General features: G+C 39.7%; 1 protein-coding gene across 4 annotated transcripts in view; it reads left to right on the top strand.

Annotated features, from left to right (window-relative positions):
• The window catches only part of TRAPPC9 (trafficking protein particle complex subunit 9), a 466,059-nt gene that overhangs the window by 340,837 nt on the left and 107,680 nt on the right, over positions 1-17,542 (top strand). Inside the window, exon 22 of one of the 4 annotated variants that reach the window (XM_050708966.1) lies at positions 4,555-5,553. The exons of the other annotated variants lie outside the window; for them this stretch is intronic. Within the exon in view, the coding sequence (XP_050564923.1) occupies positions 4,555-4,589 (35 nt within the window). The 3' untranslated portion in view covers positions 4,590-5,553. Of the gene's footprint in view, positions 1-4,554; positions 5,554-17,542 lie in introns of those variants that run through there. 4 annotated transcript variants of the gene reach the window in all.

The raw sequence follows: 17,542 nt of genomic DNA, 5'->3' as shown, positions 1-17,542 counted from the left end.
ACTGAGCTTAAAATTACTCTCTTTTAAAAATTAATTCAGTGAACAGTCCTTGCAATGTATACCAATTGTAAAGAAAGTGTTCATTGTCAATAATGACCTATCTCTAATGTATAGAAACAATTTCAGATATAATATTAAGATTTCATATTTTCAATTTAAGAGAGAGTAGATAAATGACAAGAAAGGTAAAATATAGTATCTGATTTTTGAAAGAGTAGAGTTAATGAGTGCAAGTATGGGAAAGTAAATTAGGAAACATGATCCATGAAAAATAGCAAAATGACTTATTTATTTTCCCAAAGTCCTAATAAGTTAATTATTATCTATTATTTATGTTAGTGTAGAACCTATAAATCCTGCTAATGCTGCTGACTAACAGGTGCATTGCAAGCAACGGGACAAAACAAGAGACCTTGTCCAGAAATACCCATCCATGTAAAAGATGAAATAAATAACTGAATGAGCTGAGGAGGGTTCGGTGAAAAGAGGAGATGCTGTGGTTCAGCGATAGGCAGTGATCTCTAACAAGTCCACAGCATCACCCCTTGTGAAGCCTTGTAGGCATCACACCAAGGAAATGTTTCAAGGAAGGAGGAATGCAACATAACTCTTCCAAGAGCCAATGGGCAGCATAAGCAACAGCTTGAGAAAAAGCCTTATTTAAAATCAAACAGGTGGACAATGGATGTTTCCCCATGCCTCGTAGAGGTGAGCTCAGCCATCCAGAGCAGAAAAAGGGAGGAAAATAGAGGGGAGGATAGGCTGCAGGAAAGGCTGAGAGCAACAAAATGTGACAGGCATTGCATTTCTATACTATGATTACTCTTCTTATGTGATGGTATGAAGTCAGAATTCATTAAAGCCTTTTTATAGGCACAGTAGCAACACCATATGGAATATTTCTGTGTTGGCCATGGCCACATGATAGTCTCTTAAGAATACCATGTGTACTCAGTATATAGTCTGTAACACAGTGGATGTGTGTGGAAGGAATATATGCACAGAAATCAATTTATCTAGTAGTCAACTAATGTATAAATTATATTCTTACTATTTAGAGAAATCCACAGGTAATTATTTCCTTAGAGGGTGGAGAAGGTTGACCTTAGCTGGCTGCCAGAGGCCCCCCCCAGTTGCTGTCTCACTGCCCCTGCTCAACAGGATGGGGGCAGAAAATGGGATGCACGAGCCTCTGGGTTGCGTTGAAAACAGGGTGATGATCTACCAATTATCCTCATGGGCAACAAAGGCCTGCTTGGGGAAAATTAATTCACTTCATTGACAATTAAAGTCTGCTCTAGCGGGGGCTCCGCAGGGCAGCCGGGGAATCCCTGCTGCCTGTGGGCCTGGAGCCCCTCCTGCCCTCCTCCTCCTGGGGCCTGGGCCCTCTGCTGCTTCTCCCTCACCCTGGGCCTCCTCCTCGGCCTGTGCCCGCTCTGCCCTTTCCGAAATCTGTTTTCCCCAAGGCGCTGCCAGCCTGGGGCTGGGCTCAGCTGGGCCCTGCCATGGGGCTGTGTCTGGCACCGGGCAACCCCAGCCAGCACCTGGGCATGGGCACTCAATACAAGGAGGCATGTAAAAGGTCCCAATTAAACACAGAGTTTTAACTATATTTCATAATTGGGTGCTACTGCTATGTTGCTAAATAAAGACAGCACAAATCACAGGAATTTCTACCTCCAAGTTTGCACTTACCTGTGAGAACTTGGAGAATTGCACAGCAGGGCATCGCCAGTGTCACCTTGTATGTATTTTATCCATGGAGGGATGAATGTGAGACTTTCTAATTGCTTTAATTCAAGAAGAGGCTGCTGAACAGCATACCGTTAAGCTACAGAATGGGTTTCCTTTCTATTTGTCCTAAATATTTATTTTTGGTATATGATAGCAAGCTCCTTCAGTAAAGTTTGTTTCAGAAGTGAGAACAAGCAGGCCACGTTGCCGCTGTCTTGTTAACAGATCTATGCAACTTCCAAAAAAATACATATTGCATGTGATGTTCCCTTCCCAAAATATTCCCTTACCAAATACCCACTCCAGGGAGGCGAGAAGCGACAGGGAAGCCGTTCTATATTATATTCTATATTCTATATATAGTGGTTGCACTACCGGTGTCAGGTCTGTTGGATCCCATTGGTGAATTAACCTCTTTAGTCTAAACAGGATTTAAGAGCTTGGAGAAGGCTAAAACTCCTGTTCTCAATTTCATCTCTCTAAATAGACAAAAGAACTATCTGCCTAAACATCAATAAACGTAGGAATGTAAATCAACAAACATGTCAGCGGTGGGTTTATTACTGCAATTGTTAATAAATATTGAAATACTCAAATTCTACCAAACTAAGGAGTGTTTGCAGTTCTTGATCATGTGAAGCTCGTTTCGGAGTGTAAGATAAAATAAGCATGCTGATGCAAATCTTGGTGCAGATTGCAGATCTGGGGCTGAAACCATTTCCATTTTCAGTTTAGCTAATTGGTTTCCAATTGCCTCTTTCATTTCACTGCACCCAAATGCTCATTTTCAAATCTGGAAGCAACTGTATTACTAACTCCATAAAACGAAAATATTTTTGCTTGGCTTGTTGATTATCTTAAGCATTTTTCTGGTATCAGTGAACTTCAAGCTACTTATGATGCTGGTAACTAGAGTTACTTGACTTATGTTACTTCCATGAAACATAAACTTAGCAAGGATCAAGTTGATTCCTACTTTCCTGTTGTATCCGTGTCATGGATAAGTTCATTACTTTTTCCTATCACTGAGGCAGGACAAATGTTTTTGTGTCAGAAACATTTCAGATTTTAAAGAAAATTGCATTGAAAGTTGTAGGTTTTGTAGGATGTCTAAGCCCAAATGGCATGGCACATATATGTCCACTGTCTATCTTTGATACACACGTTGTATTCAGCTAACCCTTGCCAGCCCCCAATAAGAATAATTGGCATATTAACTATGGTAGACTGTGGTCATTTTTATTTCTTTCTTAAATGTTTGCATGCTAAGGAAGACTTTGTGATTTGGTCCAGAGGTTTACCCCCATCTGTGCGTTCAGTATGATGGGCTGAGGTGGTCTATGCCCATACTGCATGATGTAGATGGTGCATGCACCGTTGATCTGAGCATGAACGTCAAGAGTTCGTACTTCTTGAACCTGTGAGTTGCTGACTCCATTTTCAGTAACATCCTGGAAGATAAAAAGCATCAATTAAGCTTGATATATTTCATGTGAAGCAAAGTTTAGCACTGGTAATATCCAAGGTGGCAGTAATCACAAAAATAAGAACAACACTAATACAGTTTGCGAGTTGAAAATTGTTAATGTTTCCCGGAAGAAATTTTCAATTTTTTGTTTGCCTGATTTGTGATGCTCTCCTCTGTCATTTTAATATTGCAGGTTTCTCTCTTACTTGTCTACTTGGAGAATGTTTGAGAAACCCCTTCGTGTTTATTTCAGCATTTAGAAGAATTAATGCTGGTTTACTCCTCTCAAAGATAATTGCATTTTACAATTAGCTAGATTTTATTTTAGTTCTTCTGCCTAATTGTGTAGATGGCAGCAATAATAAAATTGTCATGGTCTTTCATATCTCCTCTTCTCTGAGTTGGCCCACGTTCATTGCAAAGAAGCCTTTGGGAAGATATTAACCAGCAAAATTTCCCTGTTTAAAGGCAGCACACATCAACTACAGTGCATTTAATTGAGTCATTTTCCAGTTCTTATATAACAGCAATATGGAAATCCTGATAAAATCTGAACGTAGCGATGTAAATATATATATATATATATACTCTTTACACATTTTCATTTGTAAGTTATTTTTGTTTTTCCTTTTTTTGTAAAGTAATACTTTTATTTTAAAGATTTAAAAATGTTGCGTTAAATATATACTGGTTCTAAACATATGAACAGTCTTTGATGTACTTGTATCTTCAGACCATCATGGTTACACCATCTCTGTTGTTATAAAGGAAGATAGCTATGGTTTTAAAAAATTGGATGAGAATTTGGAATGCTCAGAGGACTAGAAAAATACGTTGAAAGGACTGAGAGCTTAGTGTATCTTAGTTTTAAGACAGGGTTATGAGATATCGATCACAATCTATGCATATCTATTTGAGGAACAAAAAGCTGGTGATGGAAAGAAAAACCTGGTAGCTGGAATTTGAAGCTAGATGCCGTCAGACTGGAACCGGGTAGCTTTTCTGAACAGGGAGAATAACTCAACAACCACAAAAGCACTCGTGAAGTGTGCTGGATTCACCACTGCTCAGCACGTGGTGTTCTTCTGAAAGCCATTCCCGTGTGAACACAGATGAATTGGGGCAGTCTGGTGGCATGTGTCGTATGGGTCACACTGCAGGGTCTGAGACGACCTCTTTTTTAGCTAGAGCTAACGTGGGTGAAGATGTTGAGGTGGTGCAACCTGGAGAGGTGATGGTCTGTGGATGGGAGTATTTGGTTGCAGTATTGTCAGGTCTCCTCAGCACTGTGATTGTTGTCTGTGAACTTCAGTGTTTTCCTAACTTTACTAATGCCTATAATTCCTTTCTAGAGAGACTGACAGGAACAGGACTGCCTTTATCATGAGAAGATGATGAAGTTCAGTTAGAGGGATGAAGTGTGTGTTCTTGTTCTCCTTTTCATTACTAAGTAATGATCTTGGTATGACACGATTGTAGCCAGCATACACGGGTAATCATTTCTCCAAGTGACAAGCTTTTCTGCTTCCCTCTCAGGCACGATTCATCCCTTTGCATGACTTAGACTGAAAATAAGCATGCTACAGTGTGCATTTTTTTTTTCAATGCAAGCTTAATGCCGTAAACTGAGTTCTCCAGAGGAGGTTGAAAAAGTCAGGGCTTATCGATGGTAAGAATTATGCCTACTGTGTCGAGGCCCTTTGTAAATACAGATTTGATTTAGTCCTTCTATTTTATTTTCTTTCTAAACTGAGATCTTCTTCTATGCAAGTCTGCAGTGATCAAAGAGGAGTATGTAGGATTGCTTTAAAACTTTGTTATTTGCACCTCAGTGGAGCTAGTAGAATATTGGAAGAACATCATAAAAATTCAGACTCTCAACTGGTTATTGATTGTTTCCATGCTAACCTGCTTTTCTTAAAACTTTGTTGTGACTTTGCGTTTAATTTTTGTTAATTGCTGGGAAGAATACAGAGATCAGGATGAATAAGATGGAATATTACCTATTTAAAAGGAAATCATAGGAATTTAAGTCATGCTTTTCTTTATTACTAGTGCACAACTGATCAGAAAGAGAAATGTTGGTTTTGGACACAAAAAGCTCAGAGATTCTTCTAGGTAGATGATTGTGTACGTGAGAGTTTTTTATGTGAATAAAAATGATGTTACTGCTCTGAGAAACAGTACTTCTGTTTCACGTGTGGGATCTCGGCTCTGCAAGCAAGAACCTGTGGCAGTGACACACACGTGTAAATAAATCCATATTTGTGCCTGTGAATGAACTTGAAAGTGTTCTGGTGTATGCATGTTATACTGCTATATAAAATTATATTAAATATGAAAATCATTACTGACCAATGAATCATAGTAAAATATGTATTTGCTAATCTTTGCTAGTCAGAGGTACGTGAGATATTGTTTTGTCTGTACATTGTGTTCTCTGTTCTAAGAATATCTCAGGTACTGCCGTGTTACAAAGTCCAATATTGACTTTAATAAAACGAACACTTCAAAAAAATTATAGCAGTATTTCTACCTTCAAATCCCACACCTGGGCTACCCGTGATCAGCTTGCTATCATTGAGCGTTAAACAAGAAATCCCAACTACACTCCGGAGACAAGAGGTTGGCAAGTGGTGGCTGGCTTCCAGGCTCACTGGAGAGGGGAAAATCATCTTTTTGCAGAGATACAGGGAGGAAAGTTTGATCTGATTTTTAACAGCTTCTTCTCTTTTTCAAACCCTAGTTAATATTAGTAGTTACTATCCTCTTGCATATCTCTTTGGTCTGTTATACCTGTATACATTTGCCTTATAGTCCAGGTGGAAAGGTGAACCCAAGAGTAGGAGCTGATGGCTGTGTCAATTAGAAGATACACTGAAGTTGGCATTGATCTTTTTGGAGGAGAAATACTCTAACAGCTTGTGTATTCTTAGATTTCTGCTTCGAAGTGCTAAGTCATACTGATCAGCAAGGGCTTATTGCATTATTTCACCAGTGGAGATAATTAAATGAATGATGACTAAAAGAGGACGTTTATATGACATTCAATTATTTAACGATGTAAACTGACAAAGTGTTTTATTCCAAGATTCTAAAAGCTGAATTTAGAAGCCAATCCAGTGGAGTCTTTGGAACTGAATTTTTCATTAGGTTTAATGGCTTTTTTTCAATGGTTATGGTATGGATCATCTGCAAAACGCAGTAATTAATGCGCTGGCGGTAATTGTAACTTACAGAACATAACTTAAGCTGAGTTTGAGTGTAATGTCTATCTTTATGCCACAGGACCAGACCAAAGGCAGGTATGCATACTTTGTTTTCAGTTACCATGCCTTCCTTTCTGTGCTGGGAGCCATTGGGAAATAATTGTTCAGAAACTATGAATACCTTCCGCCAATAATATTCAAGTTTCTCTTAATTTTTGCCTAGTCAGATTTTAAAGTAAGCTCATAGTTGCTGATATCAGAAGTGTGTTTCTGTGTGATACTCCTTTCTCTCAGGCCTTGCACATTCTTTACATACACATCTTGCACACATTCCCAAGCATTTGACCATTAATAGATGTGTGAAAAAGAGTAGATGCCCATTTTCCCTTAGGGCCTTAACCCTCGCTTACTCTTCAATCTTGCCTTTAAAGGGTATAAATATCCAAACATGCTATAGAGCTCCTTACCTCAAGGAAATTCCTATATGCCTTTTGATTCTACAGACTTCAATGATAAAGGTTAATTGATAACCCTCAACATATGTTTTAGTTTTGACCCAATTTATTGTATTTACATCCTTAGTACTGGGGGACAGTGCAGTGGATAGGGTGCTAGACTAAGTGTCAGGAGACCTTGTTTCCCAGCTTATCTCTAATTTATTGGATGAACTCTTTTCTATCTGTAAAAGAAGGGGACATCTTCCCCCAGAGGTGCTTTGAGTCTGGCAATGGAAAAGAAAAAAAAAAGGCCTTTTAAATTACTGTTTTAATTTGGACTTTTCTGCAAAGCAATGCACCTACCATCTTCTTAAATATACTCTTAAGTTGATTTTGTTCTCTGCCATTCATCTGTTTTCAGCTGGAAGAGTCACTTAATAGGTACGTCCATTGGTTTATGTCTGTAGACCAGGGGAGGTGATCCTGCATGACTGTGTGTCACGTATTTCTTGACGAAATTACTGACGGATTTTAGGTAGAGATGGTCATAATTAGTGTGCATTAAATGCCCTTCAACATAGTGTCAAGGTGCTCATCAGGGAATTAAAATTGAGAACAGTGTTGCCCCTACTGGAATAACTCTTAGTTTCTGGGGGCAAAATGTCCATTTCAGCATTGACTACAGTGGCAGAAAAAAGGGGAAGAAGAGGTCGTTTCTGGTGTTATGTGCTCCTGGCCTGGAGCTTTGCAGAGGAGTCCTGGAAGTGACTTATCAATTGAGGTGATAAAGTAATTAACCTGATTGTCCTGCTTAAAGATGCTTTGAGACCCATGAATATGCATAGTGTTCCCTTCCAGGGGTTAACCAGAAAATGCAAAGTTATATAACATGCCCAGAGGATAGAATAAGGAAGGCTAAATGCAGCTGACATCTTTTTTTTTTTTTCTTTCATTTTTTCTTTCTAACATCTTGAAAAACAGATGAGATGTGTGTTGTTTGTTTCGTTAGTGTGCACAAGTTATAAATGTCCTAGCTTTGGGGGGGTTCCTCAGGAAATGCAGTTATTGTTTTTTTTTGGTTTGTTTTGTTTTTTTCCTGGGTTTTGAATAATCTGTTAAAGTCACAGGTCCTCGTTTACAAATCAAGATCCCATATGTGAAAGAGAATTGCAATTTCTTGGATGTTACTCTTATTTTTGTTCACATTTTAATGAAGCACTGTGGGCTCAGCGAAGGGGATTATTATACTTCAGGGTTGTTTTTTTTTGTTTGTTTGTTTTTGTTTTTGTTTTTTGTACTATGTGGCTTCCAGAGTAAGTGTGAACTTTTTCCTGGGAAAGCATATTTTGAGTTTATAATAAAAAGGGATTTAAAGTTTGCAGATGTTCCAGTTTTGGAAGCAGGCCAGCCTAGAACTGCAAACTTGGTTTTATACCCTATAAGGGTAAAGAGATTGGAGAGTTTTTACCAAGAATACTTTACTCACAGATTACACGTTGATTGGGCTTCACTTCAAAGAAAGTTGCCAATTAAAAAACTCCCTCCAATACTTATCTATGTACTTTGCTTATAAAAGGCAGAAATTGTGGGCAGAAGTCGAGTCCTGTTCCTGATGACGTTAAGAGGATTTGCCTTTCATCAGTGAGTAGCATTGGGGTTGGGAGAAGCATCTCCTTCTGCCTGTGTGTCCCTAAGCTGCCAGGAGCCCACTGAAGGTCGGGCTGAAAGCCTACCTCAAGCAAAAGTATTAAGCGAGCTGGAGGAATGACTATTTCATATGGGAATCCTTAGGATAGAAAGTGATTTGTAGTCAATGAAGGGAATTTGACTCCTCGTGAACTGCTCACCCAGGGAGAAATGAATCCTTCCTGTCTGCTCTCGCAAATGTAATGTCCACAGACCTTTAAAACGCCAGCTCTGTGCCACTGTGAGGTGATTGCCGGCTTCTTTCTGCCGGTTGGGAAGGAGTGCTTTGGTGCACAGGAACATTCATTACATTTCATGGAAAGCTGAGTGGTAGTCTAAGAAACCATGAGAAATTGTAAGAAAATGGGTAAAGATACGTAAAATTGCTACTTGCCTCACGTTTCTTAGACTTTTTGTGAAGGAGCTTCCAAAAGTTGCGGAACCATTTTCCAGCCATCTATTAGAAATTGCAAGTTTTGTTAAGCATCATGTTTCTTGAGGCCAAAGCAAAAGAATTACAAGATATATATATATATTTTTTCCCCTCTCTTTCGCAGTACCAGAAGGCAAAGCTCTTTGCCTTCCTTCTAAAGCCTCTGGTGCAGAGGCAGCATCAGACCAGACCAAGTCTTGTGTGCGGTTTGGCACAGTGATTTCCTCAAAACTAAACTACCGTGTAATTACATCACAGATCTATCTGAATAGATCAAAAAGCATCCCATCTTTATGATGTTTAAGAAAGGTACAAACCCTTAGCAGGTGTCATTTAAATTTATGACCACTGGCTGCTCCTGACGTAGTGGATGGGAGGAGGCGGCAGTCGCAACGTCTCCCATTTCACGGCACTGACGTGTAGCAGGGCTGGGTCTGAGCTGTTAGCAGCTGATACACAGGCCTTGGTAAGGACTCCATGACAGGATGAGAATACCCATCGCAGCGCCAGCATCGCTTACCAAACCTGGCCAGTATTTTGAGCCTTCTGGGTTCCCCCGGTAACTAATGGAAATGCTGTTTTGGTGGTAATAGTAAGTTTTGACAACAGCAGCCTCTATTCACATACTAAAATAATAGATTTCTTCAGACAAGGGATGTGAAGATGAGTTGAATTGGGGGTTTCTGAGTCATACTGGGGGGAGGTTGTTAGCTTTTCCTGTCTTGACCTGGCAGAAGAGATTTTAAAGAACCAGCTGAGAGCTCCAGTTGAGGTGTTTTTTGCTTGGGTAATGATAGGTTCAACCCTACCCTGCAGCCTAGAGCTCCTTTTATTTTTTTTTTGTTGGCCTGAATTGCTATCAGGAGATAAAAAAGAGCATAAGTAGCCTTGTGACTAGTGTCCCCAGCGGAGACTGCCTTGAGCAATCTGTCTTCATCTAAGCTGTGACCAAGTCCTCCTCTGGAAGAGCAGCAAGAAGTTCCCAAGACAGAGCTCAAGCAAACAAGGGCTGGAAGTGTGAATCAGGGTGCTCACCCTACTCTGCTCCACGAAGTCACTGGCATGTATGCCAAAAAGGATGAATAACAACAGAGTTTTGTGAAAGTCTGCCGAAGGTTATTTTGAGTAGAAAAAACCCCTATCCCCAAATGCCCTTCTGTTCCTGTGTCCGTAGTTGAAAGAAGAGTTGTTTGGCCACCAAGTTCTCAGATGAAGAAGTTTGAGGTGTAATTGGAACCTCAGTTCTTTGGGATGATTTTCTCGTCTGTAAGTACAAACTGGCAAAAGTCAGGGTTTGAAGTCTTTGACATCTGAAAACTGTTTTCACTTGATATTTGGAACTGCCTTTGAGCAAAGGTAGTATTTGTGTTCCCATTTAAATGTATAGATTTAGATATCCAGTTTCTTAATTTACAAGGTAAATTTGCTCTGCAGTTATAACTGCGTTAAATCTATCTCCTAAATGATTTTACTTGCTTTCAGACTGTTCTTTAGAGATATTTTTTTTGAGAGGGAGAATGATGATCGAGTTTATGACTGTGTTCTCTATAGCAACATCAATTATTCCAATAAAGGCCAAATAAAAAGAGCTATTTACTTGTTTTCTCAGACAAAGACTTGCTGGGACTTTCAACTAGCTCAGATGTCTGTATCACAGCAAGCCTCTGTAGCACAATGAATTCTCCTGCTGCCTTCACATGTGCTCCTGCACTATTCAGTAGAGAGGTCCATGAAAAGGCACTTGTCGATACCTTAGAGACTGGCTTGTTATCATGCTTTTTTTAGACCATTTCCCCAAATAATGCAGTTCAATGCAATCGAACTTAAAATAGGAGTCAACAGTGTTGGAAATGGTTCGGGTCTTGCATTGAGTGAATGGCCCTTTAGCAGGAGCCTGCCTTTGGTCTGCTGGACTGAAATAACTTCGGTGCTGTTGAATGAACAACTAGGAAGCTCCCTGCTGTTTATTTTGCAGCAACAAAGGTTGTTGTTGTCTTTCTGTTGGAGTCGGCCCTATCCTTGTACAGAACAGAAGGGCACAAAGCGAAGTGTGTTTAAAGGACGGAGAAATCTCCGCTCCTGTTCCTACAAGGCAACTGTGTTCTGCCTGAAAAAAGGGAGCAGAGGTCTGGTCCTGTGCACGTGCCAAGTGAATCATAGAGCTGCTTTGCTTGAGCTCTGCAAAGTTATTGCTCTTGATCTGTTCACTGCACAGCCAGTTGCTTGGCATCAGTTACAAGTGAAATTTCTCAGATGTCCCTTCTTAAAAAGATGAGAAGAATGAAAATTACCATGGGATATGTTTGGATTTTTTTTCCCCTAAGAAACTTCATTTTCATTAAGTCTTTCTCCCTTACTCTGCCCATGATTTCCCTTAGCCTAAAACAAAGAGAAACGATCTCCCCAATTTAATATTTTCCTTTGATTAAAATTGTTTAACTCATGCTGAGAGTAGTATCACGTTGCTTTTACAGTTATTTTCTTTATCAGTACCACTTGAAGGGCTCCATAACGAGGCAGGTGGTATTAACACCATTTTGCAGATAAGAAATTGAAACAGAGAGAAGGAAATGCCTTCGCTAAGATTTCAATCAAGCAGACCGATGTCCTCGGTGACAATTTGCCTTTTGTCTTCTTACAGCCTTTTGTCTGTAAATAAGTCAGCTGAGTACTGTTGAATCAGATTGTTTCGTGCTTCAGCTCTGTCTTTGGTGGTTTAGCAGTTTGCTGGCGTAGTCTTGCTTTGCAGACAGTGTGGGCTGTGACACGCTAGCAGCCCTAATGCTGGGTCTGGTAAGAGAAATACGTTGGTACTTAATTTTGAGCTTTTTTTTCCTACCTGTGATTGTAACAAAACCACATCTTTCTAGAAAAAAAATCACGCTACACAAAGCTGTACAGCAGCCTGGGGAGGGGAGCTGCTAAAGTGTCTCAAAGTTTGGCTTCAATGCTGGGGCATTACAGATGAAGACACAAGGCTAGCAAATTTTGAGAGGAACAGCTGTCATCTGGAAAAACACCGACAGAAATGACACATGGGAACATGGACATCCAGCAGTACCCTTGGCAGCACCACAGATTTCTGTAGCCACCTTTCCACTGTCTCCTCATAATGGTGGAAGCTGAGATATCGTAGTTGTACTGACGGCTTTAGGTCTGGTCTGGAGCTTGCTGCTGGATGGTGCTCAGTGTTTCTACTTGATTGCCAGTCATGCACTACTTCATGCTGGGAAAATGTATTCACCCACAGTATCTTTCAAAGCACCAAGATAAAGCTTGAGTTTGTCTAGCTGCATTCTTTTCTGGAAGTAGAAAGTGAAAACTTTGAGCGAGCAGTACAAGAGTACATCATGAGTAGCCCAACTCCTTTCAACTTGGATGAGTTTCTGTTCATAGGCAGCTGCGTGAAGAATGATCAACTGTATAAGATGGCTTGCAAAAGAGGACGACATTTTACAAGTTTTCAAAGGCAACACTTATTGTTGACTCCCAAACTCCATATCCAGGTTTGATTAAAAACAAAAACAAAAACAAACAAAAAAACCCACCTTCCTATTTGCTTGTACTAACGTGAAAAAAAAAGTTCATAACTTTGTTGTACCCTGATAGCCTAAGGACATAAACGAGCTGAAGTTTGTCGGAAGAGGTCATCTCTTCTACTGCTTCTCTCTCCACACCCTTCACTCTCATTAATATGCATTCCTGATCCCTCTACTATAGCAAACATAATCATGCACCAAAATGATTGTTCCCTTTGAGCTTTGTCACCCCAGGCTTTACAGTGTTATTTCGTTGAGGTTCTCATTTAAGAAATTATTCAAGTACTGTTTCTAAAAGAGGTTTGGAATGTTAATTAGGTCCATTAGGTCTATGCTGAGGCCATCAAATTAATTTTGCGTCTGTCTTATGTAGATATGAATCTCGGCTTCCTGAATTGAAAACGCCATTATATTATATACAAAAGGAACTTCTCTGTGCTGCGTTTATAGTACTTATCTGCCCCAAAGAAGTAGTTCTGCTCGTTCAGGATGAGTTTAAAACACCAACTTTGCAGCAGAATGTAGTCTCCTCTGCCACTTTTTACGTCTCATTTGTGGCAAACTTCTGACTGAAGTTAAACTGAAAAAGTATGACTTTATTTAAGCCATAGGACATTTAGCATACAATGAATACGAAATTCTGCATCCTTCATTCTAGTAGCAGTACTTATTCTATGTGGAGTCCTGCATATTAACTGCACCTAAAATACTTGGTGAAGTTGAACAGCAGCAGATTGAAGGCAAATTCATGTTCTTGATTTTTTTTAAAGGAGGCAGGACTTGGGACATCGGTGTCCCAAGTCTATTCCAATCCTACCAGAGAGGTAGGTATGATATTAGAGCTACTAAAAGATGTTATGACAGGTTTGCATCTGCCCAAGGTCGAAAATGATGATAACCATGAAGGACTTATTAAAGCAAGCATGCTGGCCAGAAAAACGCGCATTAAAAATGTTACCCATTACATAAATGATTGTAATTATGAATTTCAGCCGTTATTGCAACTTGCCTTGTAAAAGAAATCTGGAACGCTGGGCTTTTGTGCATGTTATGCTATTGGCAGGATTCAATTTTGTCTCAGGACTCCTTTGGTTCACTTTTCCACCATGCCTTTGGCTGTGTACCTCAGGTGCTCACCTCCTTTGTGATCCAGCTCATGCTTCCTATCTGTCTGCTTTGCATGAGGCTCACAAGTACCTCACATGCCTGCTCAGGAAAGCAAATTTATTGCTAAAAGCAACATCAGTTGGGAAGAACAGATTTGAAATCTTCCTTTTGAACATAAAAATTATCTGTCCCTGTCCTCAATTTGGGATTTACTAAGGGGAGATAAGCAGTAATTGCTTGATGACACTGGGGGTTCTTACAGATTAATTAATAACTGTAGATGCACTGAGAATATCTGATAAAAGAGACTGGAGATGTGGATAGCATACTTGTTTAAACATCTCATTGCAAGGATCCTTACTTCAAATAAATATCCCAGAGATAATATAATTGTCATGATAGTCAATTAGAAGTCCGTGTGGTTCCCCTCAAATTCCTTTTTCTCTTCTAATTGTTACCTTAGGAAGAAATTACTCCAGTTACATTTTGCACAGCCAAGCTGTACACTGAGTTCAGCTTAAAGGCAGCTAATAAAGGAATGCAGTAAGAGGATGCGGTTTTATGCATGATGTCAGGAAATATAAATAGTATAATAAGGATTTTTGTCTCAGAGGGAGGAAAAATAAAAAATGCCGGTCCAGGGCACAAAAAAAAAGGGGGGGGGGGGGGGGGAAATTCCATTTCTGATACTTCAAATGAGGAAAAGATTAAAAAAAAAATCTAAGATGGAAGCCCTTTACTGAGCCCTATGCTGTGGACCCATGTTGTCCAGTGATCAGAGATGGAAATGAGAGCTTGTCACTGATGTATTCTCTGGCCTTTAGCAAGCCATTGAGCTGTGCCTTGATTTCTTCATCAGCAAAATGAAATTAGGGATTGACATTTGGGTTCAGAATATTGTGATGAACATAGGTGAATAAATTTGAATAGTTTTCTAAACATATTTGCTAGCGAGCTGAATTTAACCAACCAGATAATTGCAGCTGATATGAGTAGTATGTTAAATCAATTATATTTCATATATTTTCCTTTAAGCAATCAAAACTAAAACAATGTACTATTTGATTTAATGTCCTTGAAATTCTCCTTGGGGACACAATAGTATTTTGAGCCCACAACGTGCCCTCCTATTCTGCAAAAGGAATCAAAGCTCTTGATTCCCACAAAGTTTACACGGTAAACACCGTGGCGAAGTCAGCAGGTACATACATATTCTGATTTCCTATGTACCTTTTCCCCACAACCTTTGATGTTAATTCTGAAAACAAATTTTTAGAGTTTCTTTGGGGGATTCGGGGCTCTGAGGCTCAATTTTCCCAACAGCAGATGGATTTTCATTTCTTTGTTCCATTTAATTCGTTGTTCTTATTAACCTGATCCCTGAAGGTATGCAGCAGTCAAGAATGCACCGTTCCTTATTGCTTTCCTTTCCTGGTGATGAAGTAGCCAAATACATCTTCACTAAAAGTTGTTTTTAAACGGTAAGAATCCAGGGAGAGTTAAACATTACTGGAGTGACCAGAGATGGATAGATTTCATTCCCTTTGTGTATGTTATGACGTTAGAAGTCTAAGATGGCGTACTGCTGTGTCATGAGCTCGGTCAGCATTCAGCAGATGAATGCATCTGTCACTGGTATTGTGATTAAAAAACACAAAATGGCATAAATCCAATAAATTATTCCAGAAGTTTGTGAGGATTTTTGCATCTTTTAAATGTGAAAGCTTATGGTAACAGGGGTTAAGAAATATCTCAGCGAACTACAGAGTAATAGATTCTCTACTTAAAAATTATGATCCATATCATAATGAATATATGGCAAAAAAAAAAAAAAAAACAAAAAAAAAAAAACATGGCAGTACAGGAAGAAGGCCAAATCCGTGGCAAAAAACCTGAAAACATGCCCATTAATATATCCAAAACAGTACGTGAATTGTCGGAACTAGAGCATAAAAACTGAACTGGCGTTAAAGAAAGTAAATTGGTTGCTTGAAGTAATAGCAAGGACTTGGGTAAATGAATGCTTCGAGATAAAGCTGTGCTGCTATGCCACATCCGTCTGTGCCCACACTGCCACCAGTGATTTGTATTTTGACTTTTTGCTGACGACGCTTGTAAAGGCTTCCCAGCGGAAAGAAATGTTGAATATTCTTCAAAAGTTCAAACTCTGAGTGTTCAGGAGACTTTGGGACTGCTGTCAGCTGCCGCTGGTATTACTACAAACCCCGCATGCAGTAAGAGGGCCTTGACCGTAGTTACATCATTAAATATACCTTTGCCCAGAAATAAGTGGAGATATTTATTTCTGGTTTTCTTAGACGATATGAATGCAATATGGATTTTACCTTTTTTTTTTTCATACGTGATGAAGTTGTCAGACTACAGAGTCCCAACTCTGTAGAAGGGGTGTCTGGAGTGGAAAAGAGAGCAAGTGCAGCGTGGATTAGTTATTTGGGTGGTTTGGGCTCCTGACAAATTGCTATTTAGCAAATAATAAATTTCAAATGCACACCTAATTGTCAAAATTAAGGCATTTGAGCCTTGTAAAAATAATGTCATTGCTATAATGGGGGGTCAAGAGGTGCTGGTTAAGAATTACGCACAGTCTGAGCTGTGGTGCTAGAGGACTGCATGTATGTGTTTCACGAGGTCTGGTGACTGAAATACGTGTGGGAAGATGATGAGGAACGCCTCTGTCTAGTCAATGTGTGATTTTTAAAGAAATATATACACTATGGTGTTTGGCCGTTACAGGGTTTTACATATCCGAGGCATTGTTAAGTGATTAAGGGATGCTCACGACCTGTCTGTGAATGAAGAATAATTACCAAAAAATTCATGCTCCGTGGCATAAATGCTTTTGTTTTTGAGAAAACGCCCTTCTCTCTGTTGTCAAGTCGGTGGCAGACCATGGTTTTAAGTCAGGTGTGTTACATGTGCAGAATCTACTTACTTGTGTATGTCAAGCTGTGTATGTCAAGGAGCCACAGAAACCTAACTGACACCAAGGAAAAAAGAAAAAAATGATAAGTTAATAAGCCCCAAGGCAACAACCGTGCGTGTTGATTGCTGCAAAAGTAAGTGTGTTAAGCAATAATCCTATTTTTTTCTCTCTTGTTTTCATTATCCTGGATACCCTCAGATCTTCCTTCTGTGTTGAATGCCTCACTTCAAGGGGTATATCTGCTGCAGTCTGTTAAGGATGTGAGAAGGAAGCAGGGTGAAAGCTTATTGGGACCATCTCCAGTGCAATTCCAACATCTTCCATTCTGAAATCTAGAAAAAAAATATCCCAGAAATATCGAACCATGTAGCAGAATGGTATGGCATTTTATTTTTCACTGTTTCTTTGGCAAATGAAGGTAGTTATCATCACCCCTCAAGTGAATTTTCTAAATCTCTTTTCTGTTTCTATCCCAAAGGAGCATATATATTTGTCGTGTGGGGGAACAGGTTGTTTAATGCCTTGGAAACCTTGCGTGATTTGATTATTTTAATTTAGTGTCACTGCTCCAAAGGCAACCCCACAGGCACTGCTCCTTACCCTCTCCTCCACGTCTGCTCCATGTAACTCCAAGGTCTTGAACCTCATCATGTCTGAGCTGCTGGTCACAGACAACATCTCCAGCACTGCTGGCAGACCCAGGAAATTCATACGCTGAAATTGAGGCCAACAAAGAGCATTGTGTTTAATGTCACCTGCACCTTGCAGTATTGCTGCCTGTGGCCAGTGAAGGGTGGTTACCTGCCTTGTGCCTGAAGATCCTGATTTTTTTTGTAATACCTTTGAGGAGTCACACCTTCAGCATATGTTGTTTTGCCTTCTCACTGCCATGACAATGTTTTCAGGGCTCAGCTTTAATGAAACAAAATGCTACTCAGTCGGAACAAACCTGTCCCCTATATATATTTGGGATATACATTGTGTA

Source organism: Cygnus atratus, chromosome 2, assembly GCF_013377495.2.
Source record: "Cygnus atratus isolate AKBS03 ecotype Queensland, Australia chromosome 2, CAtr_DNAZoo_HiC_assembly, whole genome shotgun sequence".
NCBI lineage: Eukaryota > Metazoa > Chordata > Aves > Anseriformes > Anatidae > Cygnus > Cygnus atratus.
The sequence above is the reverse complement of the archived record's forward strand: the minus strand, read 5'-3'. Positions and strand labels throughout refer to the sequence as shown.